The sequence below is a fragment of the Marmota marmota genome, unplaced genomic scaffold (genome assembly GCF_001458135.2).
Source record: "Marmota marmota marmota unplaced genomic scaffold, marMar, whole genome shotgun sequence".
Lineage (NCBI taxonomy): Eukaryota > Metazoa > Chordata > Mammalia > Rodentia > Sciuridae > Marmota > Marmota marmota.
In genome coordinates this window covers 2,948,197-2,974,241 of record NW_025999960.1, presented here as the reverse complement: position 1 = coordinate 2,974,241, position 26,045 = coordinate 2,948,197, and the positions used below count along the sequence as shown (strand labels likewise).

At 35.3% G+C, this 26,045-nt stretch overlaps 1 protein-coding gene across 1 annotated transcript in view; it reads left to right on the top strand.

The window, feature by feature from the left end:
- The window catches only part of Ipo8 (importin 8), a 73,861-nt gene extending 48,030 nt beyond the window's left edge, over positions 1–25,831 (top strand). The window contains 6 exon segments of the mRNA XM_015493205.2: positions 358–453; positions 14,195–14,415; positions 17,145–17,350; positions 19,253–19,456; positions 21,839–21,955; positions 23,870–25,831. Of these exon segments, the coding sequence (XP_015348691.1) occupies positions 358–453; positions 14,195–14,415; positions 17,145–17,350; positions 19,253–19,456; positions 21,839–21,955; positions 23,870–23,967 (942 nt within the window). The 3' untranslated portion in view covers positions 23,968–25,831.
- Positions 25,832–26,045: the final 214 nt, after the last annotated feature.

Sequence of the window (26,045 nt, the reverse complement as noted above, 5' to 3'; positions counted from 1 at the left end):
ATTACAGTTATGAAAAAAATGGGCAAAAGAGACAGAAAAATAGTTTGCTTGAAAAGTTATTTTGTTTTCATTGCTGCTTTAAAAGGGAATTTTTATTTATCTGGATAGTTAATGCAAATAGCTTACTTTATTAATTTAGAGTCAAATGAGTGAATTATTATGCCTTATAAGGAATTAGAGTAGGTACTAGAGAAGATAAATGGACTTTATTTTGACCTTCCCTTCTTTGGGTTGATAAGTAAACTTGGAAAGCTATAATCCCTATGATTGAGTTTGTATAGAATATTTGCTTCAAGTGGTCTTGATTAAATTGCATGCAATACCACTCACTACTGAGGTAAATTGTAATTGCTGTAGGTACTATGTGGAGATGCAGGAGAAGATGCAGAATGTCATGCAGCCAAACTTCTTGAAGTCATTATTCTTCAGTGCAAAGGAAGGGGAATTGATCAGGTAATACAATTCTGGAAAGTGTCTAAACATTCAAATTTAAAATTTATATGCCTGATTGACATTTTCTTTTGATGCAAAATTTAAAAGATAGCCTATAATTTGTGCTTGTGGGTGCAAATTTTATTTAAATGACCAAACAATCATGCATTTTGGAGATTGTACCTTGCATCCTAGCTGAGAAGGATGCACAATAAATATATAATAATTTAAGGAGCTATGAAATAATGAAAGAAATAAGTGTGTAAGTAAATTTTACTTATTTGGAGCCCTAGTGTTTGCATGTTTCTCTTTTATTTTTTGGCAGTGCTGAGGATTAAACTCAGGGCATCCCACACGCAAGCACTCAACCGCCGTGCTCTCTAGTACATTTCTTTGTTTTTGCGTATACTGTTTAAATACTCAACAAATATCTTTTCTAAACAGAAATTAAGATACTATGAAAAAATGAAAAGGAGAAAGTTTCTCTTGACAAATTTAAAAATTATAAATTTATATTTTCTTTTTTATAAGATAAATTTATAAATTTTCAATGAGATTACTTTTTGGTACTATTATGATATTCAATGATTAAGTATACATATGGAGGCATTAGAGTAAAATTGTGAATTTCTCTTTAGTTTTGTATTTTTCTTTTATTTATTATAATAGTAGTATGGATATAATTCACATGATATACATTTTACCCATTTAAAGTGTACACCTTGATGATTTTCATTGTATTCACAGAATTGTGTAACTATTGCCATGATTTTATAATATTTCATCATCTGCCCCACCCAAAAAGAGTAACCTTTCCGTTTTCATGGGCAATCACTTTTCTCCAACACTCCTCTCTCACTCCCTCCAGCCCATGCAATCACTACTGTATTTCCCATCTTTATAGACTGGCCTATTCTGAACACTTCATGCAAATGGAATCACATTATATGGAATCACATTATATGATCCTTTGTTGTAGGCTTCTTTCACTTAAGGTTCTCAAGGTTAATCCAAGTGGTAGTGTATCAGTTCTTTATTTCTTTTTGTTGCCAAATAATATTCTATCATGTAGAAATATCACATTTTTCATTCATTCACCAATTGTTCATCATCTGAGTTATTTCCCTGTTGTGGTTATGATGAGTATGCTGTTATGAATGATTGTGTATACGTTTTTATGTGGACATATTTTCATTTCCTATGAGTGGAATTGCTGGATAATGTGGAATTCAAAGTTTAATCATTTGAGGAATTGTCAAACTGTTTCTATTCCCCAAAGGAGTGAAGGCGGTTTTCCATTTCTTCAAGTCCTTGACAACACTTGTTTCATCTTTTTGTGATAGTCATTATAGTAGGTATTAAGTAGTGTCTCATTGTAGGTTTTTTTTTTAGTTGTAAATGGACACAATACCTTTCTTTTATTTTATTTTTGTGTAGTGCTGAGAATTGAATCTAGTGCCTTGCTCTAGTTTTTTTTTTTTTCTCTGATAGTTAAGGATGTTGAAGATCTTTTCAAGGATAATTGACTTTGTATACTTTTTTTTTTTTTTGAGAAATGTCTAATCAAATTCTACACTTATTTTTAATTTTTAATTGCATTGTTTCTTTATTGTGGAATTGTTGGAATTCATTATATATTCTAGATTCAAGTCCCTTGCAGATAAATGATTTGCACAAATTTTCTTTCAATTTGTAGGCTGTCTTTTAACTTTCTTGATCATATCCTTTGAAGCACATCAGTTTTTAATTTTGATGCTGTTTAGTTTATTTTTTCTTTTATTGCCTGTTTAGTGTCATATTTAAGAAAAATTTCTAAATCCAAGATCACAAAGATTTACCTGTTTCCTTCTAAGAATTTCATAGTTTTAGCTCTTATACTTGGATCTTTGCTCCCTTTTGAGTTAATTTCTTGCATATGAAGTGAGAGGAGCTCTAAATTACTTATTGCATGTGGATATTAAGTTGCTTCAGCACAGTATACTGAAAAGACTTTCCCCCCATTGAGTTTTCGTGGCACCCTTGTCAAATCAATTGACCTTAAATGTGAGGGTATTTTTTCTGGGCTGTCACTGTGATTTACTTATTTATCTGGTTTTACAAGTAACTGCTGTATCTTTATTCCTGTAGCTTTGTGGTAAGTTTTGAAATCAGGAAATTTGAATCTTCCAACTTTATTGTTTTGCGAGATCATTTTGGCGATTCAGGATCCCCTAAATTTCCACGTATGAATTTTAGAATCAGCTGACCAATTTTAGTAAAGAACCCAGCAGGGATTGGGATAGGCCTTGTTTGGAATTTGTAGATCAATTTGGGAGGTATTGCCATTTTAAAATATTTAGTATTTTAATCCCTAAACATGGTATGTCTTTACTTTTATTAGATCATCTTTATGTTCTTTCAATATTTGATAGTTGTCAGAGTATATGGTTTACAATTCTATTCTTAAAATATTTCTATGTATTTTATTCTTTTTGATACTATTATAAGTAGAATTATTTTCATAATTTTATTTTTAGATTCATTGCCTATGTATAGAAAAACAAATGTGTTTTGTATGTTTATCTTCTACTACCTTGCTAAACTCATTTGTTTTAGTAATTACTTAGGATTTTTTATATAAAAGATCATATCATCTACAAATAGTTTTACCTTTCTAATTTGGATGCTTTTTATTTCTTTCTCTTGACTAATTGCCTGACTAGAACTTTGTATCCCATGTTGACTGCCTTTGGTGGGAGGTGACATCTTGTCTTGTTCCTGGTCTTAGGAAGAGAAAACATCCTGTCTTTTACCATTAGATCTAGTGTTAATTGGGGTTTTTCAAAGATGCCCTTTATCAAGTTGAGGGAGGTTCTTGACTATTGCTAGTTATTGAATATTTTTATCATGAGGGGGCTTGAATTTTTGTCAAATGATTTTTTTGGCGTCAATTGAGATGATGTGGTTTCCTCCCCTTCTTTCAGTTTTCAGATTTTAAATCAACTTTACAGCCCTGGTACAAACTTGGGCATAGAGTATAATTCATTTTATGTATTTCTAGACAAAGTTTGTTGATTTCCTCCCTCCCTCCCTCTCTTCCTTCCTTACTTTTTTTTTCTCTTTTTCCCTTCCACTGTGATTACAGGTATGCACCATTATGTCTGGCTGTGTCTGTATTCATAAGAGAGATTAATATAGAATTTTCATTTCTTGTGATGTCTTTGGCTGGCTTTGGTATCAGAGTAATGTTGGCCTCAGAATTTTGGAAGTTCTCCCCTATTCTCTTCTTTCCAAGAGTTTGTGAAGGATTGGTATTCTTCTATGTTTGGTAGACTTCAGTGGTTAGTTGTAAACTTACTATCACAGTCTCTTCATTTGTTAGTCTATTCATATTTCCAGTTTTTTTTTTAAATCAATTTCATTATCTAGCATCTTTCTAGAATTTGGCCATTTCATCAAAGTTGTTTAGTTTGTTGACATGTGGTTGTTTATAGTGATTCTGTACAATTCTTTTTTTTTTTTTCTACAGGAGTGGCAATAATGACCTTATTTTGTTCCTGATTTCAGCAGTCTTCTCTTTTTTCCCTTCGGTAATTGACTTAATGGTTTTGTCAATTTTGTCCATCTTTTTAAAGAACTAACTTTTGGTTTCATTCTTTATTTTCTGTTTTCCATTTTTTAGTCTTCCCTCTAATCTTTATTTTTTTTCTCCTCTGTTGATTTGTTATTCTTTTTCTAGTATTTTTAAGGTGGAAGTTTAGGTTATCAATTTGAGATCTTTCTTCTTTTTTAATATAAGAACCTATAGCTATAGATTTTCCTCTCAGCACTGATTTAGATAAATTCCATAAATTTTGATATGTTTGTTTTATTATCTCAAAATGTTTTCTAGTTTCCCTTGTGATTTATTCTGGACCCACCAATCATTTAGAAGTATTATTTTTAATTTTTGTGAATTTGTAGATTTTCAGAAATTTTTAAGTTTGACTCCATTGTGAGTGGAGAACACATTTTGTCATATCACTCCTTTTTAAGACCTTGGGGGTTGTTTTATGCTTTTCATCTAGTCTGTCTTAGTGTTCTGTGTGCACTTGTGAATAATGTATATTCTGCTGTTCTTTGATGTGTTCTGTAGGTGTTTGTTAGGTCTGGTTGTTGGTTTATAATGTTAAGTCCTGTATATCTTGATGATCTGCCTACTTGATCTGTCCATTATTGAAAGTGAAGTATTTAAGTCGCCTGCAACTATTGTTGGATTGTCTACTTCTCTAATTTCTGTTCATTTTTGCTTCATATTTTTTTTGGCTCTGTTGTTAGGTTTGTGTATATTTATAATGGTTTTAGCTTTCTGATGGATTGACTCATTAGTCAAAATTTCTATTTCTAGAAACTGTTTTAATGTCTATTTTGTCTGATATTATCTTTTTTCATAGTTGTGTTCCCTGATATATTTTTTTTCCAATGGTTTTGCTTTTAATCTATTGTGTGTATTGAATCTAAAGTGTTTTCTGTATACAGTTTATAATTGGATCTTGTTTTTTTAATCCAATCTGACATCCTGACATTCTCTGTTATTGTTACATGTGGATTTAGTCAATTTTTTATATCTCATGTGTTTTTGTTCTCATTTTTAATCCTTTATCTGCTTTATTTTGATTAAGTAAGTATTTTCCAATGTCACATCTTAATTTCTTTAATTATTTTTTTTCACTATACTTTTTTTGTTCTCTTAGTGGTTACTCTATATTTTTTCACTATTTAAATTTTTTTGGATGTTAAAAACTTTAAAGACATGACTAAAGTAGTGTTTGATATAAATAGTGATTGTTCATTTGATTCACAGAGAAGCCCAGTGAGAGATTCCATCTGAAATGAAGTACGCATAGGCCAGGAAATTGGACAGAGAAACCTAAGGCCAAATCTGTCAGCCTAAATATTTTCTCTTCCTGATCCCCCTTTATCATGGGTTTACAGCAAATAATCATGGCCAGGATCCTATAGTTTAAGGAATTCGAGAGTTGTTGGTATAGCTGAAGATTTTAAAGAATCTGACATAGGCTTATAAACTTTTTCATTTTAATAAATTTTTTCTGGTGATTTATAGAATCCACTTAATATTAATTTCAGAAAGATAACAGAAATAGTCTGATATAACTCTTTCCCCTTCTCTCTTTGCACTGTTCTTATACATATTACGTTTATGTTACAAATCCAATAATACATTATTAATAATTATTACTTTTTGTAACTTTGCATCTGTTAAAGAAATTGAAGAGAGAGAGGAGAGATAACCAAGTATGTATGCACAAAGTTGTTCTTGGTTTGTGGAATATGGGGCTTTTTATATTAGCCTTCTTATTTAACCATCTCTGATTCCTTTACTTGTTCCTGTGGACTTACCATCTGGTGTTATTTCCTTGCTTCAGGATTACCTTGCTTCTCCTACCTCTTCTGTATTATTACATTGCTTTATGTCATAGGCCCAACAGTACAATTGTGGTATACTTTGTTTTATGTAGTTGCTTTTTAAAACAGTAAAGAAAACAAAGTCAGGGCTGGGATGTGGCTCAAGTGGTAGCGCGCTTGCCTGTCATGCGTGCGGCCCGGGTTCGATCCTCAGCACCACATACAAAGACAACGTCTGCCGATAACTAAAAAAAATAAATATTAAAAATTCTTTCTTAAAAAAAAAAGAAAACAAAGTCAAAGAAATATTGTGTATGCTCTCTTTACTGGTACCTGTGTGTATGTGTATGAGTGTGTGTGTGTAACGTTTAATTGGGTCATTTGCTTTCACAGCCCAGAGAACCTCCTTTAGTACTTATTATAATGCAGCTATGTTAGCAATGGATTCTCGTTTTTTTTTTTGTGGTGGTGCTGGGGATTGAACTCAGGGCCTTGTACATGTGAGGCAAGCACTCTACCACGTGAGCCATATCCCCAGCCCCTCTCTGGTTTTTTTTATCTGAGTATGCCTTTATCTTGCCTTCATATTTTTATAGCTTTATTTTATTCATTTATTTTTTACGTGGTGCTTAGGATTGAACCCAGGGCCTCATACATGCTAAGCAAGCACTCTACCACTGAGCTGCAACCCAAGTCCCTTGTATTTGTTTTTTAAAGGGATATTTATTTTTTAAAAATATTTTAATTGGTATATTGTAGTTGTACATAATGGAGGGATTTGTTTTTACATATTTATACATGCACACAATATAACAATATAATTTGGCCGATACCATTTCCCAGTATTTCTCCTTTACCTCCCCTCCTCCCACCCCCTGTTCCCTTTCCTCTACTCTACTAATGTCCCTTCAATTTTCATGAGATCCACCCCCACCTTTCTTTTCTTTTTATCTTTCTAGCTTCTGCATATTAGAGAAAACGCATGACCCTTGACTTTCTGAATTTGGCTAATTTTGCTAAACATAATGGTCTCATATTCCACCCATTTTCCTGCAAATGACATAATTTTTAGTTATGGCTGAAAGAAACTTCATTGTGTGTACATACCACATTTTCTTTGTTCATTCATTCACTGAGAGACACATAGGTTTGGTTCCATAGTTTGGATATTATGAGTTGTGCTTCTATAAAGTGGTATGCATGTATCACTATAGTATGATAACTTAAAATTCTTTTGTATAAATAAGAGTGGTATAGCTGGGTGATATGGAAATTTCATTCCTTGTCTTTTGAAGAACCTTCATACTGTAGTTGTACTGATTTACATTCTCACCAACAATGTACAAATTTAACTTTTTTCCCGTATCCTCTTCAGCATTTATTATTGTTCATACTCTTTTGGTACCAGGGATTGAACCCAGGGTTACATAAATACAGAGCCCTATTCCCAGGCCTTTTTGTTTTTCATTTTGAGACAGGGTCTCATGAAGTTGTTTAGGGCCTTGCTAAATTGCTGAGACTGGTTTTGAATTTGTGATCCTCCTGCCTCAGCCTCCTGAGCTGAGGATTATAGGCATATGTCACCACTCCTGGATGTCATTTGTATTCTTGATGGTTGCCATTCTAACTGAAATAAGATGAAATCTCAGTGTAGTTTTGATTTGCTTTTCTGTAATTGCTAAAGATGTTGAACTTTTTAATACATTTTTTGGACATTTGTATTTCTTCTTTTGAGAAGTGTCTAATTAGTTCATTTGCCCATTTATCATTTGGGTTATTTGATTTTTGGTGGGGTTTTTTTTTTTTTGGTGTTAAATTTTTTGAGTTCTTTATATATTCTGCATATTAATCCTCTGTCAGAAGAGTAGCTAGAAAAGATTTGCCTTCATATTTGAAAGGTAATTTTGGTAGATTTTTGGTGAACAACTTTTTCAAAATTTTACCTATGCTATGACATTGCCTTTTGGCCTCCATTATTTCTGGGAAGAAACATTGTTTATTTCTGGGAAGAAACAATGATTAACAGATGTTAATCTTATTAACCTTCCTTTGTTCATTGTGTTGGTATATGTTTTTCTCTTACCACTACTGTCGAGATTGTGTCTTTCAGCATTTTTACTATGATGTGGATGTGTGTGGCTCTCTTTGTGTTTATCTTAATTGAAATTTGTGAGCTTCTTAAATGTGCAGATTATTTTTGTCAAACTTGGGAAGTTTTCAACCATTGTTTCTGTATTTCCCCCCCTTTCTGTCCTGTTTTTTTCCTGGTACTCTTGTTATTCGTATACTAGTGTGCTTAATTATGTTCCACATTTCCTTGAGGTTGTGGACATTTTTCTTTGTTCTCTTTTTTCCTCTGGTCTTTGGAATTCATAGTCTTTATTGCTTGTCTTTTAAGTATGTTAATTCTCTCTTCTGCCATTTTAAACCTTTGGCCAGTGGAGCTTCTTTAGTGAATTTTTCATTTTGTTCATAGTATTTAAGTTCAGAATTTTTGTTTGGTTCTTTTTATAATGTCTGTTTTTATTGTTATTTTATATTTGAGGTATTGTAGTCAAAGTTTCCTTTAAGAATGGTTTCCTCTTCCTTCATGGTGGTTGAACCCAGGGGCTTCACCTGCTAGGCAAGCACTCTAGACTCATCTATATCCCAGCCCTCCTTTATTCTTGAAGCATTTGTAATGACTGATTTTTTGTTTTCAGGTTCTTCTGAGGTTTGTCTTGACCCCGTGAGGGTTGTTCTTGTTCCCCAGGAAAGTTGTTCTTGGCTGTCTCCTTCCTTGGCTTTCTCTGCTGAACTACTGGCCTATCTTGGCTTTGTTTATCAGCAAATTAGGAAGAATTGTAAAAGTGCAAAAAATTGAAATTTCAGTTTGGAGCAATATGGTAGGTAATCAAGAGTTGAATAAGAGGATTGGCTTTTATCTGTGTAGTTTCATTTAAAGTCAGCAACCAAAAATCTCTAAAGTGATATAGTCAATTTCCACTCCTAAAACTGGGTGGTAGAATGATCTGGGAAGATAGTATTAGAGAATTTTTAATCAGAAAGCTGAGGACTTAAGAGGATTTCTAATGGTTGTGAATAGACAGTGCATTAACTATCTATTAAGGAACACATCACCTTGGCATTCCATTTCTCTAAATTTCCTGTCACGTGGTAGTTAAATTTAGAGATTGGGTTAGACTCAGGTTTGACTTTTTTGCCAAGAACAAGTCATGGGTGATGATGTGTATTTCTCCCAGGAAGCACAGTATGTCTAGTTGTCTCCTATCCTCTGAGGTTAGTGGTATTGAAAGTGATATTCTAATCACCATTCCTTCTTCATTTATTATATGAAATATTTCTATAAAACGAAATGTTTTCTCATAAATTATCAGATTATCCTGAGAAAGTCTGAGTATTTAAGTATGTTAATTCTTTCTTCTACCATGATTCAAAATAATACTTTTTATCTTGGGTACTAGGGATGGAACTCTGTGGCACTTGACTACTGAGCCACATCCCTGGCCCTATTTTGTAGTTTATTTAAAGACAGAGTCTCACTGAGTTGCTTAGTGCCTTGCTATTTCTGAGACTGACTTTGAATTCACGATCCTCCTGCCTCAGCCTCCCGAGTTTTCCCAGCACCATTTGTTGAAGATGCTATCCTTCTTCCATTGCATGCTTTTAGCCCCTTTATCGAATATAAGATAGTTGTAATTTTGTGGATTGGTTTCTGTGTCCTCTATTCTGTACCATTGGTCCACCCGCCTGTTTTGGTACCAGTACCATGCTGTTTTTTTTGAGGATATTGTGAATGGGGTGGTTGTCCTCATTTCCAGTTCAGAAGATTTGTCGCTGATATACAGGAATGCCTTTGATTTATGCGTGTTGATTTTATATCCTGCCACTTTGCTGAATTCATTTATTAACTCTAGCAGTTTCTTTGTAGACCCTTTTGGGTCTGTTAGATATATTATCATATCATCCATGCCTTTAATTTCTTTTGTCTGTCTAATTGCTCTGGCCAGTATTTCGAGAACTATATTGAATAGAAGTGGTGAGAGAGGGCATCCCTGTCTTGTTCCAGATTTTAGAGGGAATGCCTTCAGTTTTTCTCCATTTAGAATGATGCTAGCCTGAGGCTTAGCGTATATAGCTTTTTCAGTGTTGAGGTAAGTTCCTGTTATCCCTAGTTTTTCTAGTGTTTTGAGCATAATGGGATGCTGTACTTTGTCGAATGCTTTTTCTGCATCTATCGAAATGATCATATGGTTCTTATCTTTAAGTCTATTGATGTGGTGAATAACGTTTATTGATTTCCGTATATTGAACCAGCCTTGCATCCCAGGGATGAATCCTACTTGATCATGGTGCACGATCTTTTTGATATGTTTTTGTATCCGATTTGCCAGAATTTTATTGAGGATTTTTGCATCTCAATTCATTAGGGATATTGGTCTGTAGTTTTCTTTCTTTGAGGTGTCTTTATCTGGTTTGGGAATCAGGGTGATATTGGCCTCATAGAATGAATTTGGAAGTTCTCCCTTTTTTTTCTATCTCCTGAAATAGATTGTAGAGTATTGGTATTAGTTCTTCTTTAAAGTTCTTGTAAAACTCTGCTGTATATCCATCCGGTCCTGGGCTTTTCTTGGTTGGTAGTCTTTTGATGGCTTCTTCTATTTCCTCACTTGATATTGGTCTGTTTAGATTGTTTATATCATCCTGACTCAATCTGGGTAGTTCATATGTCTTAAGGAATTTATCGATGCCTTCACTATCTTCTATTTTATTTAGAGTATAGGGTTTCAAAATAATTTCTAATTATCTACTGTATTTCTGAATTGTCTGTTGTGATGTTGCCTTTTTCATCCCGTAAGCTAGTAATTTGGGTTCTCTCTCTTCTTCTCTTTTTTAGCGTGGCTAGTGGTCTATCAATCTTATTTATTTTTTCAAAGAACCAACTTTTAGTTTTGTCAATTTTTTTGATTGTTTCTTTTGTTTCAATTTCATTGGTTTCAGCTATAATTTTAATTATTTCTTGCCTTCTACTGTATTTGCTGCTGATTTGTTCTTCTTTTTCTAAGGCTTCAAGGTGTAGTGTGAGGTCATTTATTTGTTGGCTTTTCCTTCTTTTAAGGAATGAACTCCATGAAATGAATTTTCCTCTTAGTACTGCTTTCATAGTGTCCCAGAGATTTCGATATGTTGTGTCTGAGTTTTCATTTACCTCTAAGAATTTTTTAATTTTCTCTTTGATGTCTTCTGTAACCCTTTGTTCATTTAGTAGCATATTGTTTAATCTCCATGTGATGTAGGATTTTTCCTTTCTCATTTTATTATTGATTTCCAATTTCATTCCATTATGATCAGATAAAATGCATGGTAGTATCTCTCCTCCTTTGTAATTGCTAAGATTTGCCCTGTGACATAATATATGGTCTATTTTTGAGAAGGATCCATGTGCTGCTGAGAAGAAAGTGTACCCACTTGATGTTGGGTGGTATATTCTGTATATATCAATTAAGTCTAAATTAATTGTATTATTGAGCTCTATGGTTTCTTTATTCAACTTTTGTTTGGAAGATCTGTTCAGTGGTGAGAGAGGTGTGTTAAAATTTCCCATGATTATTGTGTTGTGGTCTATTTGACTCTTGAACTTGAGAAGAGTTTGTTTGATGAACGTAGTTGCACCATTGTTTGGGGCATATATATTAATGATTGTTAAGTCTTGTTGGTGTATGGTTCCCTTGAGCAGTATGTAGTGTCCTTATTTATCCTTTTTGATTAACTTTGGCTTGAAGTCTATTTTATTTGATACAAGTATGGACACCCCTGCTTGCTTCTGGGGTCCGTATGAGTTATATGATTTTTCCCAACCTTTCACCTTCAGTCTGTGTATGTCTTTTCCTATCAGATGAGTCTCCTGTAGGCAGCATATTGTTGGATCTTTTTTTTTTAATCCATTCTACTAGCCTATGTCTTTTGATTGGTGCATTTAAGCCATTAACATTTAGGGTTACTATTGAGATATGGTTTGTATTTCCAGCCATATTTGATTATGTATGTTACTTAACATGATTTGTTTTTTCTCTATGATTAATTTTCCCTTTACTGTACTACCTCCCGCTGTTGGTTTTCATTGTTATTTTTCATTTCCTCTTCCTGTAATGTTTTGCCAAGGATGTTTTGAAGAGCTGGTTTTCTAGCTGCAAATTCTTTTAACTTTTGTTTATTGTGGAAGATTTTTATTTCATCTTCAATCCTGAAGGTTAATTTCGCTGGATACATGATTCTTGGTTGGAACCCTTTTTCTTTCAGCGTTTGAAATATGTTGTTCCAGGATCTTCTAGCTTTCAGAGTCTGGATCAGCTGCAGAACCGTGCTGGTAGCCACACCCCCTTTGATGGGTTTTAAGGGTTGATGGGCTTCCTTCGGACTAGCACACGGGGCGGGGCCGGGCTTCCTCCTCCGGTCTGGCTTGGCGCTGGGCGGCTTCCTCCTCCCGTCTGGCTTGGCTGGCGCAGGGCGGCTTCCTCCTCCCGTCTGGCTTGGCTGGCGCTGGGCAGCTTCCTCCTCCGGTCTGGCTTGGCTGGTGCCGGGTGGCTTCCTCCTCCAGTCTGGCTTCGCATCAATTATATATTAACATTCATATATAATATATATCTTACTGCTATTTATGTACAGTCATCAATATTGAGTTGGTCATTGTTTCTATGAAGAAGAGCTGAAATACCTTTTTCTTTTTTTAGTCTGTGCATCATTAGTACACATAGATATATGTAGATATTTCTAATTTCCAATTAAAATTCAGGGCTTCTTTATTTTTAGTTAACTATAATTTTTGGTGTAGGAGATAGGATCAATTAGGTTATCATCATAATTACTTATGTGCTTCATTCCACTAATATAAACAATAGTCTCAGAATAATTATATCATTATTATCATCAATATGTGATTACTGTTGGGCTGGGGATGTGGCTCATGCGGTAGCGCGCTCGCCTGGTATGCACAGGGCGCTGGGTTTGATCCTCAGCACCACATAAAAATAAAATGTTGTGTCCACCAAAACCTAAAAAATAAATATTAAAAAATTCTCTCTCTCTGTCTCTGTCTCTCTTTCTCTCTTAAAAAAAAATATGTGATTACTATTAACAGTTCAAGATTTTTTGGTAGCTCTTTTCACCTAAGGTATGTCCATACTCTAGGAGTATATAAATATATACGTGTAGTTATTATACAGTCAGATCATTAAATTTAAAGTTACTAAAATAATCCCTGTTTGGCTTATTCATTTACTTCAATTAATCTGAATTTTTAGGGATTGCTTTTTTTTAAAAAAATTAACGAATATAGAACATATACACAGTTCTAAAGTCTAACTTAATAAATAAGGTGTATTCAGAGGAGTCTATCCTCCATCACTGATCCTTTTACCTTACTGCAATTCCCTATTTCCCCCCCATTTTAAATTCATTCTTTCCTTGATTCTTAGATACATAGCAATGCACTCTACCTATGTTTTTCGCCGTTCTTCTCTTGGTGACCACCCTCCACAGTGGTACGCGCAGCTCTCCTGCACTGCTCTTGTAGTTGCACCGTGCTTTATTTGTGGATTTGTGTAACTTGTCCAACCTGTCTCCATAATCAGTTTTGTCTTAATATACGGTAAAGGGGATAATTTTAGTGTTACTAGTTTAAAACTTAAAGATTCCTTTGGTTCCTCTTGGCTTTGTATGTATTAGTGAAAATTTACTTTTAAAACCTCTCAAAAAGAGCTCTTCAGGCTTATTTTCCATTGTGGCTTCACTGATTCTCAACCAATTATTTGGCCAGGGTAATAATTTTTAATGTATTTTAAAATCATATGTGTTGTGCTATTACATTAGAACCAGGAGTATTCTGCATCTGAATAAGAAACAGAGTTAGCATTGGAATTAGATCATTTTATTTTAATGTGTGGGGTTCACCACTTCTTTTTCATCTTTCGTGTAAAATTGTTTTCAAGAGACATACTGAGACTATCATACTTATTTTTAGTCCAAATCATTTATTTTCAATTTGATTAATCAAAGAAAAATCCACCTTCATCATTTTATCTAGCTGGGTTCATTCATGGGTTATTGTCACCATTTGGGTGTGGACTCTACTGGACAGTCTTCCATGAACTCCAGTGTTCACTAAAGAAAGCAGATTTCCTGGCATTGCTGAAGGACTGTTGTTTACTTAATTTCTGTGAATTTTATGAACATATAAATCTTGTAACATCTAAAAACAATTTAAGCAAAAATTTTATTGTCATTAAGACTTTTTGATACTATTTGCCAGCATTAGCTTTCTGTAAGTTACTTGGTTGCTCTGTGTATGGTTGACTCTTCTTTTCTTTTTACTCTTTAGTGCATTCCTCTCTTTGTTCAACTTGTTTTGGAGAGATTAACTCGAGGGGTCAAAACTAGTGAACTCCGTACGATGTGTCTTCAGGTTGCAATTGCTGCCTTGTACTATAACCCTGATTTGCTGCTACATACTTTAGAGCGAATTCAGTTGCCTCACAACCCTGGACCTATCACTGTACAGTTTATAAACCAGTGGATGAACGATACAGATTATTTTCTTGGGTATGTGTGCCTTTGGACTAAATATTGACTTTGTTTCTGGGAAGTTTATATATATATATATATATATATATATATATATATATATATATATAGTAGGATAGAATGTACAAAATCAATTTTCATATCATTGGAACTATTTTTGGTATATTAGTAACATGATGTTTAATTTTTAGAGTATTATGAATGTGTTTCAACAGTAAAATCTAGTGAAAAGAATTCAAACCTCTTCCCATTTAAAAAACTTTTTTTTTAATACTTGTAGATGGACAGAATGCCTTTATTTTGTTTATTTTTATGTGGGCTAAGGATTAAACCCAGTGCCTCAACATGTGCTAGGCAAGTGCTCTGCCACTGAGCTACATCCCTAGCCCCTTCCCATTTGTTTTTGATTATTGTATGTCATTATATCTTAGGCAGCAAAAATTAAGGGTCTAAATGCTATGACTATTATGTGTCTGTGGGCAGACACTCTAGGGAGAATCAGGTTTCTAAGGAGGATACCAGTCTGCCAAAGATGTTACATACTGTCCTGGGATGTTTAGCTCTTTGCAGCTCTCAAAGGAGCCTGTTCTCAAATGTGGTCAGAAAGATTATTAATTTTAGCTTAGAGATTGCCTCTGTAGAAGAGTTTGGCTTTCTGTGAAACACTCTCCTAGTTTTCAAACATAGGAGATGGAAACGGAGCTCAGTGGTAAAGCATTTGCCAAGCATGTACAAGGTCTTGGGTTCATTCCCTAGTGCTACAAAGAAAAAAAAAACACAAATTATGTCTGGGGATATAGCTAAGGTAGAGTGCTTGCGTAGCATGCATGAGGCCCTGGGTTTGATCCCCAGTATTGCGAGAAAAAAAAAAAAAAAAAGGCAGGGGGCATGGTTCAAACTCAGGAAAAGTAAGGTCCTACATTGTTATATGCCCATCTCAAGTCACCCAACACATGTTGATGGCCATATTATGTTAGAATTTGAGCTTGCTTGCTGTCTTAATTTGGGAACATTTTTAAAGTTTTATAAGATATTACTTAGAAAAATTTGCTGAAGGGAGTAGACACTTGGGTAGAAATGATCAGTACACTACCATGTGGGTGGGTGATGATGAAGGCCTGGGTTAGGATGGTAGAATAGGACTGAGTGAACACACTTACAGGATACTCTGCCTGTTTTCTACTTGTAGAAGCCTGGAATTTGTCCCTCACTTATATTTGTTTATAAAACTTTCAAGGGAAAAACATTGTTCAAAGCTAGCCTCAACAACTGCAAGGTGCTAAGCAACTCAAGGAGACCGTGTCTATAAATAAAATACAAAATAGGGCTGGGGATGTGGCTCAGTGTTTGAGTGTCCCTGAGTTCAATCCCCAGAGGCTGCCCGCCCCCCCCCAAAAAAAAGTGTGCTTAAAGTTATCTCTGACAAAGATTTAGAGTCGAGATTTGTTCATGCAAAGTTATCTAGTTGGTATTCTTATATCTTTGTCAACATGAATAAGCAGTTTTTTAAAGACAGTCTTTTTTTTAGCTTTTGCATACACTGGGCATCCTTGGAGAGTGCTTCCTTAGATTCTTTAGAGACCCACTGGTTAATCATCTTTCTTGCTATGATCCACTTGACTGGTATGCACTACTAGTTTGGTACTACGAGAATGAGAAAGCCTTCAGGTCAAGTACAATTCCTCTTACGTCATACAGCTTGGCCATTAGTAACTCAAATGAAGTAAGCAATGCATATAATGAGGAATAACAGAAGCTTGTAAAGTATTCATGAGGTTGTTGTATTATAATCTCATTTTAAATGAATTGAACCACTGCAAGTGATTTTTTTTGTTCATGCTTACAATTTTAAGTGGTTATACTAATATAATAGGCTTTTAGTTCTTAGTATCTTTAGTTTTAAACAATTTAAAGGGAATATATAGAAAAATATGACTAATATAAATTGGTCAAACATCTTTTCCTTCAGAATTAAATTTTCCTGGGGTGGTGCGGAGCATGGGAGGAATGGGAGGCACTTTAGATAGGGCAAAAGGGAGGGAGGGGAAGGGAGGAGGCAAGAGGGTAGGAATGATGGTGGAATGAGTTAGACAGCATTACCCTCAGTACGCGTATGAATACATGAATGGTGTGAAAATACTTTGTGTACAATCAGTGACTTGAAAAATTGTGCTTCATATGTGTAATATGAAATGAATTGCATTCTGCCATTGTGTATAACAAATTAGAATAAATAATTTAATAAAAAGAGTTTCTTATCTATGTTATAGCAGAGGATGCCAGTAGATTTACTTAGATCTATTAAGCTCAGCTTATTGGATGTCGAGTTTTTGAAACACCTTTTGACACCTGATGTTAGTGTATAGTACCTGTGCCAAGAAAACTTGAGGACTAGTCTGATGGGAAGAGTCTGGGGAATTCTCCATGTTTTCCATTGTATAAGAATTTTCTGCTTTAACAAAACCCATTATGCCAACACTCAAATGTAGCATTTACATTAGTCATAAGTTGGTATTATAGCAAGATTCACCATGCTAATTGCAGACTCCCATGGGTCTTTAATGATAATGATTTATAAAACTTTTTTAATGTAAGATTTCATATAGCAGAAAACTGGAGATATTTCTGTATAATCCCAATGAATAAACCCTAGAGTTTGCCTTGAACATTTCTTTTTGTAATTTCTCTGGGTTTTGTCCTTTATTGCACTTCTCATGACTACATTTTTTTCCCTTCAAATTTTGCAGGCATCATGATCGGAAGATGTGTATAATAGGACTGAGTATCCTTTTTGAATTGCAAAATCGACCTCCTGCAGTAGATGCTGTGGTGGGACAGATTGTCCCTTCAATACTTTTTCTTTTCCTTGGCCTAAAGCAGGTCTGTGCCACTAGGCAACTGGTAAACCGGGAAGATCGCTCAAAAGCAGAGAAAGTTGACATAGAAGAAAATGGTAAAGTCTTATACGGTGCTAGAATTGATTGTGATTTGAGCATTGTTTTCTTTGACTTTTAGTCTGTTTGGCTTCATTAAACAGATTTACATTCTTTGGCTTGCTGAACATTTAACAAATATCTTGGACTTGATTGACTTGTTAATTGTATCATGTGGGATAACAGATTTGTGTACTTCTTGAAACTGTAAACTGAATTATTTTTAAACCTGAGCCTAATGGATGTTTTTATACCTGGTAAATATATTTGTAACAGAATCATATGGTCTTGATACATGTTAACAACTTAGTATTTTATTTTCTTGTTAATGCTAATAGACTCAATGAAGGCAGCAGCCATGAATTAAGTGAAACACTAGATTAAGAACAGTGGAGATTGATTTAAAAAAAAAAAAGGATTGGTAGGTGATTCATCTTCCAAAATTATTAATGAGAGATGTATTTGTGGTCTAAATATACATTTAGAATAAAGTTCAGAAATGAAGATGATTTGCATAATCTAAAGTCAGAATAAGATTGTCAATATCAAGAATATTAGACATTTAATAATGAGATTGTAAAGCTACTTGCTAGGGCTCAGGAAGTAGCACTATTTAATTCTGAGTGGAGGTTTTCCTTTTCTGGTTAAAAAAGACATTTATCTTTAGCTAAGAAAAATCAGAATTCTTGCCAGGAAACAAAAGCAAACAAACAAACAAACAAAAAACCAAACTATTTTTTGATGCTAAACTTTGTGATTTCAGGTATAGATTTAAAACACTTTTTGTTTTAACTGGTATCCCAGTTTGTTCATATATAAGGAATTTTAAGCTACCCTTCACCACTCTTACCACAAAAGTTTCTGATTTTTCTGATTTCTGAGTAGATCTTTTGAAGTAGTTTCTTTCTAGAAGTTACTTTTTTTTCCCTCTTTATTATTTTTTTTTTGGAGGGGGCTAAGCATATGCCAAGAATTACAAATTCTTTTTTTCATTTTGTTATGATCTCTTTCTAACTTCATGTTTTGCTGGTTTTTGGCTTATAAATAATACGGCTTGAAATAATTTTTTCTAGTAATATTCCAAGACTTGTTGAATTTCCTTCCAAATTGTAGAATTATTAACTAGCAAAGGTATTTCTTGCTATCTTTGTAATTGTACCTTTGCCACTTTCCCCCACTACATGTCTGGTCCCAAACTATGGTTTCTTGTTTTATCCCTGTCTTTTAGTTTAATCCAACTGTTTCAGTGTGGTGTGTTTTATGGAACTAGTTTTAGATTGACGTTGCCTGGTTTACTCTAGGTTTTTCCTTTTAAGTTGATTTTTATTCTGCATTTGCTGCCTTCTAGTTACAATATTCCAGTTACAATATTCATCTAACCACTTGGAACAGAGCAGCACTGAAAATAGGTCATGCATAACTTGGCTTATAACTTTTCAAGCCACATGTAGTTGACTACTTTATTATTATTTACATTTTTTGCATTTTTACTATTTCTATTAAAGGAAATGACCTCCTCATTTTGGTACTTCTGAACACTTGGTAATCTGTTTAGTCAATGAGAGGTCATTGTTATCTAAACGTGTACTGATTACAAAATCATTTGATGTCTTTTTTTTTTTTTTTAACAAAAATTATGGGAAATCTGCAGCTAAATAGTATTCTCAAGTTAATGAGTCAGCTATAGTATAACATTAGCAATGTTCAGGTAACCCGCAGATCTAGGGAAATTGTTTTCAGTGAGAAGGATAAAGCCATTCTCAATTTATCAAACTGTAGAGTAGGCATAAGGTTTATTTTTATGTATTTGTGTAAAATTGTTGTTTTTCCATTTCTACATTTTTAAAATAGTCTTTTTCATGGAATTTTATCTATTACACTTGCATATTTTGATTCCTTTTAAATAATTAATGGATCCACAGAGGAGATTTCCAGTGATGAGGAGGATACAAACGTTGCTGCTCAAGCCATGCAGGCAAATAATGGGAGAGGTGGAGACCAGGAGGAAGAGGAGGATGACTGGGATGAAGAAGTGCTGGAAGAAACTGCCCTTGAGGGGTTCAGCACTCCACTTGACCTTGACAATAGTGTGGATGAATATCAGTTCTTTACACAAGCTCTGTTAAGTATGTCTTTACTCCCTGAATTTTGAGCTATTTCTTAGAAATTTTTTTTCATTCCTTTCTGTTACTTGTTTTGGGGTCTGACTAAAAATTGGTATAGACACTTAAAATTTTAATTTTTTGTTACAGAAATATCCATACATATGCAAAATGAAAGGGATTAGCATAAAGAAACTCTCATCACCCAGTCCTAGCATCTTTCATCATTTTAAAGCAATAGGGTGAGCCTGTAGGTTATCCTCACGAAAGCAATTCCAGGCAAATGTGTTGTTGATCCTTTAGGCAAAAAGTGAGCAAGCATTTACAGAAAAGAATGAAGTATTTCAGATGTATATTACTTAAAAATGATGGTGTAAACCTTTTAGTTATTCACAGTCCCTGAGGGAAGGAACAGAGAGTAGCTCTTTACTTCTTAAACAGTTTACCAATTTTGTACAGCAAGACACATAAATATAATTAAAAGACTCATTGAAGATTGGGAGAGAAGACTTGCTAAATGTATCATAGGCTTATGATGCACAACAGCCAAAAGCCTTCTACAAATGAGTAAGACCAATGAACTAGTATAAAAATGGGAAATAGAAATTTTACAGAATAAAAATAAATGAACCGGGCATAGTGGTGCATGCCTGTAATCCTAGTAGCTCTGGAGGCTGAGGCAGGAGGATTGCAAGCTCAATACCAGACTCAGCAAAAGTGATGAATTAAGCAACTCAGTGAGACCCTGTTTCTAAATAAAATACAAAATAGGGCTGGGGATGTGGCTCAGTAGTTGGGTGCCCCTGAGTTCAGTCCCTCCCGCAAAAGAAATGATAAACCAATGATAATATTTAGAAAATTATTAAAGACATTATAATGAAAAAAATCCCACTAATGTATATTCTGTTATGGTAGATGGTATTTCTGTGATTGTATCATAATATAACTTATTTTTATTGTTGGACATTTAGGATTATTTCTAGTTTTTTGTTATTATAAGTGATATTAAAGTGGATATGCTTCGGTATAAAATTTTTTTACTGACAGGGACAATATTAGCATAATATTGGCATCATTTAGTGTTGCTGCAAACACCATTCATGAAGATTAAAAACTACCTAAATATTTTTATTGAAATTTCACAGGAATTAAAGAGAGTACAAGGAATGTCATTACAAAACAATAGGAAAATAAAAGCATAAATGTGGAGATGGAAATATGATGTGTACCAAGATAGTTTTTTCCAGACATGGGTGTGCACCCTAGTCACCAACGAAACTTTTAGGTATTGAGTGGAGTCTCAAAAGATGTAGTTCATTTTTTAATTTTTCAGTAATGGGGATTGACTTTAGAGGTGATTTACCACTGAGCTATACTCCCACCACTTTTTTATTTTTAGGTACTGGAGAATGAACTCAGGGGTGTTTAGCCACTGAGCCCTATCTCTAGTCCTTTTGATTTTTTATTTTAAGATAGGGTCTTGCTAAATTGCAGAGGCTGGCCTGAAACTTGTGATCCTCCTACCTCAGCCTCCTGAGTAGCTGGAATTATAGGTGTGTGCCTCTGTACCCAGCACGTATGGTATTATTAAAATGCTCCTCAAGTGATAGTTAGGCACCCAGCTTTGGACCAGTTTGTAATGACCACTGCTGAAAGCCTCAGTGAAGGAATGAAATAGGACGAGATTGTAGCGGCTTTGAGTTCTGGTCGCCATTCCCTAGTGGAGTGTTGAGTGTTTTCTGTAAGGGAGTTTCCAGGTGTTCAATGTGTAAAAAGAGCTGAGGGAACCAAGCATTCTGAGATTATTTTGTTAAGGTAGGAGTAATAAGGTCCTGGAGTAGAGAATGGGATTTAATGGAAAGAATCATATGGGTAGAAAACATCAAGTCTCAGAGGATTGGACATGAAGAGAATGTGGCCAGAGGTGGTAAGGGCTTGGGATGGGTGCCTGGGAGACTAATAGAACCAGTGATAGAAATAGGGAGATAAATAGAGTTGGGGAGAAAGTGCTGAATTTGGTTTTATTGTGTAGAATTTGAGATGAGCTATCTAAGTGGGAAAGTCCAGTAGCTAAGGGGAAGACTTTGCCTAAATGCACACAGATGTGGGTCCTTGTTGTGGAAACAATGCTGAAGCTGCATTTTCCTCTAGAAAACTCTAGAGGAAAATGGTAACAAGTGAGTACAGGTGTATGTCCCATGATCTGGATTTTAGGGAACATTTATAGATGGTAAAATTTAGAAAGAAGAACAGTTTATTCGTTGGTTAAGTTTCATCATCCTGTCCCTTATTATCTGAAGTAATTTCATTGTAATTTGATCATGCCACTTGTTTTTCTCTGAGTAATAGTTGTTATTGGACTCTTATCTTTTTCTCCTTTTCCTATACACCCCTGAAATGCAACAGCTGTGCAGAATCGGGATGCTGCCTGGTACCAGTTGCTGTTAGCCCCTCTCAGTGAGGACCAGAAGAGAACACTGCAGGAGGTGTACACATTGGCAGAGCACCGAAGGACGGTGGCAGGTCAGCCACTCATTTCCACATGTGTCAGACTGCCAGCAGCCAGACTTTTTCAGTGTCCTAGGGGGCACCTAAATATGCTTTTTAAATTTTTAGAGACCAACCCTTTATGATAATGAGGAGTTGTCATCATTGAATGGTTGGTTTTTTAATCATTTCCAATATCTTAGATTTGCAAAAATCTTTCCATTATGTGTTTATCAGTGGTATTCCCATTCAGAGCCTTACATTATTTTGGAGGTATAGGTAAAAAGTAAGGGTAGGCATGAATCTTGCTGAGGGAGACTTAATCAGATGGACACCTACCTAAACATCTTAACCACAGGTAGACCAAAGTCTCTTTATGAATTCTTGCAAGGAACTTGTATTCCTGTGTAAGGGTCCTGCGAAGCGTCGGAGGAAGAGACCACCAAGAGACTGACTCATACAATTGCAGAAGGGGATTTATTGGGGATCCATTCCAGCGCGCTGGGGCTCCGTGCTCACTCAAGAAGGGAGAGCAGCCCAGAGCCCAGAGCAGGGGTTGAGCAATGCTTAAGTACACTTTTTGGGGAGGGCGGGACTTTACATACATCACAGTCTCCTTTAACAAATCATCATACACCGTGGGAAAATCAAACAACAATTCTGAGACATGATTAGTACATTCATTGGTGGGAACAGGTCGGGCGGGGGTGATAGGTCAGTTCTAAAGCAGGGTACACATTCAAACTGATTGGTTCAGGCCCTGCGATGTCTATGTGCAAGGTCACACAGAGTCCTAGGTTATTAAACAACCAGGCGGTCAGGGGAAATATTTACTGGGCAGTTCCAAGTATTGTCTTAACAGCTACAGGAATTTCAGGTTTTACATGTAGCATAGGAACTTAACAATACCTGGTCCTTTACATTTTAACTCAGGCCTTGCAGCTTAGAAACTTTACAATGCCCGGTCTTTTATACTTTAACTTTTATACTTTAACTTCAATTTCTTTTACCCTTACACCTGGAAATGAAATACTACATTAGTCATCTCTCTGTTGCTGTGACAAAATGTCTGAGAAAATTAACTTATAAGGAAGGAAAGTTTATTTTGGCTTCTAGTCTCAGAGGCTTCAATCCACGGTCACTTGGCCCTGTTGCTTTTAGGCCTGTGGTACGGCTGAACAACATTTAGGAGTTTGTGGTGGAGGAAACCTGTTCATAGAGGTGGCTGGGAAACAGAGGAAGGAAGGAGCCAAGGCCCAGTGTTCCCTTAAAGGGCATGCCCCTGTTGACCTAACTTCCTGTAACTAGGCCCCACCTCCTGAAGGTTTCATCCCCCCTAGGAGTGCCAAGGCTGGCAACCAAGCCTTTGGCATGTAGGCTTTTGGGGGATATTTACAATCCAAACTAACAAATGCTCTCCATTTATATTTGTTGGGCTTTTTGTGTTGGTGACTCATGTTGATTTTCAGTTTTTAAGCTAAAGAAATTATTTTTATGTTGAGATTGTTAATGGCCACTCCTAGATTAGCAATGGAAAAGACTTTGTGATCACAAAAATATTTTGGTAGAAAACATCGTGGACGGGTGTCTAGAGTTGAGAACTCTGGTTCTTCTGCACAGACTTAGGTCTTCAGATTTGGTATTGACCCTCCTGCTATGAAAAGTCTGGTGCCTTTTCAGCAGTAGAGACAGTGAAGCTATTGGAATCTAGCTTGAGACTTGTTTTCATTTCACTTATTGTAGTAATGTTTTTCTGTGATAGTAAACATAATTACTCATTGATGTGCTCCTGCTAAAGGCTGGCATTCAATTTGGCCAAGTAACAAATACCATAAGTCACGGTTCTTCAGTTCTAAGTATGTAAAGAATCTGGCTTTACAGAGATTCTTTCCAACTTTGTGCCTTAAGGACTCTTCTGTTTTCTTCCTCTTTTTTTTTTGAAAATGCTAGAGGCAAAGAAGAAGATTGAACAACAAGGAGGCTTCACATTTGAAAACAAAGGAGTTCTCTCTGCCTTTAACTTTGGGACTGTGCCGGGCAACAACTGAAGGAAGGACATCAACTGACCAGATGTCTTTGCTGTGTTTTATCTCACAATTTCACAAAGGGAGTGTGAGAGTCAAGGGGAGAAATTAGGGGACTGCTTTTCAGGGCCCTCCTGCTGTACCAGTTATCATCTGGCATTAGGCAGTACTTTTATCCACTCTCCCTTTCCCCTTTGACCTTTCTCACCCTGAAATATATATTTTCAACAGCTACTGTAATGTATGAAATAAAAAAAAAAACAGAATCATTGCATTGAAAAGGACAAACCTAACGCTCCAAAGGCTGACAGCCTACGGTGATTTTTAGAGGATTGGATTGACTTGCAGGTCTCAGGTTTTTGCCATGCAGAATCCATGGATTTATGCGGATAATAGTGCCTTCTGTTGTACATGAATTATCAGAAAAATTTTTTTGGAGTGCATTGCAATTTTTTTAAAGCATAAAACATATTTCTAGATATAATGTAAACCTTGGTTATATGTCGACTTATTCTGCATTTTACTCTGTGAATTTACTGTTAGGCAGTTAGCTGCAAGTCACTCTGGTTTCAAAAACATCACTGCTCCCTTTGCCCACCCTGCTACAGGGGCTTTCTTCAGGGGTTGTAAAATATGCACTGGCTCTGGTTTTTCATAAGTTGTTTTGTGGCTTTCCTAAGAAGTGTCTTAATCTCTCTTCCATCATATTTTTCTGCCTTGAAAGGGGTGGGATTTCTTTCAGGATCAACAAATATGCATATCGATTTTATTCAGAACCTGATACGTTCAGGACTCAGCAGCTTCTTGGAAGCAAGTGGCAGAGGCTCATTAGTCACTGGAGTTAACAGCAAGTCTAAAGATATTCTGAATCACGTACTTAATTATGCAGTGAAGTAATGATTTTACCTAAAGCACATTGAACTTTTAGGAGAAAGATGCTGCGTAGCACAGTGTCTTTCTGGATGGGGGTTTGTATCTTCAGTAACTCATCATTCCAGCTGTGTTGGACCAGGGTCTTAACCATTTTATAATGAAATTGTTTATTTAGTCACACAACTTAAACAAGTCTAACTTGCTTTCCCACACTTCTGATTTTTCTCCTACATATCTTGTTTTCGTTTTTATTATAGCTCAGTTTGTAAGGGTTGGGTATATTGGTCAGTTGTATTTTTAGATGGGTAATGATCTAGGATGGCTTTTAGTAAATATTGCAGATGGAGGATTTTTCTGAACTGTTCAAGACCTGAACATGGATCATAGTGTGTTCATTCAGTAAAATGAAAATGTATCTTGAGAATTTACGTATTACTGGATGTGATACAGATTTTCCATTTTTGTGAAATGTCTGCAGTTTAAATTTCCCATCAGTGACGGGTGGAATTTTTTTCCCAGGTGCTTCCTATATTACTATCCCTTATTCATATTAACTCTTTACAATTTTAGATTATTTAAATAATTTTCACAGAAGTAGCCTGAAAAGCCATGAGTTTCAGAATTAAATAATCCTCTGCTTTCCTATCCCTCACTTCCCAAGGCATTGAAGCTGAATCTTATCCTTGTCAGTTAAGAGAAAGATGGCATTTTTGGAAATGTTAGGGAACTTTGGAACTCTTACTCTGCCCATGTTCCACATGGCTTAATTTTAACATAAAATGCCTTCACACTGGATTGTAAAAGGCATGTGATTTTTGTGTGTGTGATGTATTATCTTCTGCAGTATTAAAGGGAAAGAAGTATTAATGTGCATTGCCCTATCTTGTTTTTGAAGCCAGGGAAGTTGTATGATTTTGTTACCAGCAGTGCTAACCTGAATGTGATCTGGTTATCTTGGAAATGCAGGAACTTACACGAATGTACTGTAAAATAAAATGCGGACTGATTCCCAGAATTCTGAACTCTTCTGTGTGAAATGTTTTCCAAAATGTGCAGGTGCTTTAGGCAGATGATAACAAAGTATTAGTACGTTTTTCTGAATCCTGCAGCAAGGTGACTTGGTCTGGATGGTACCAGGGACTCATCTGGGCCAACAGAAGGTCTTATCAGGAATAGCCAAAGTATGGGGAGTGGTAGGAAGCCAGCCCCCCCCCCCACACACACACACA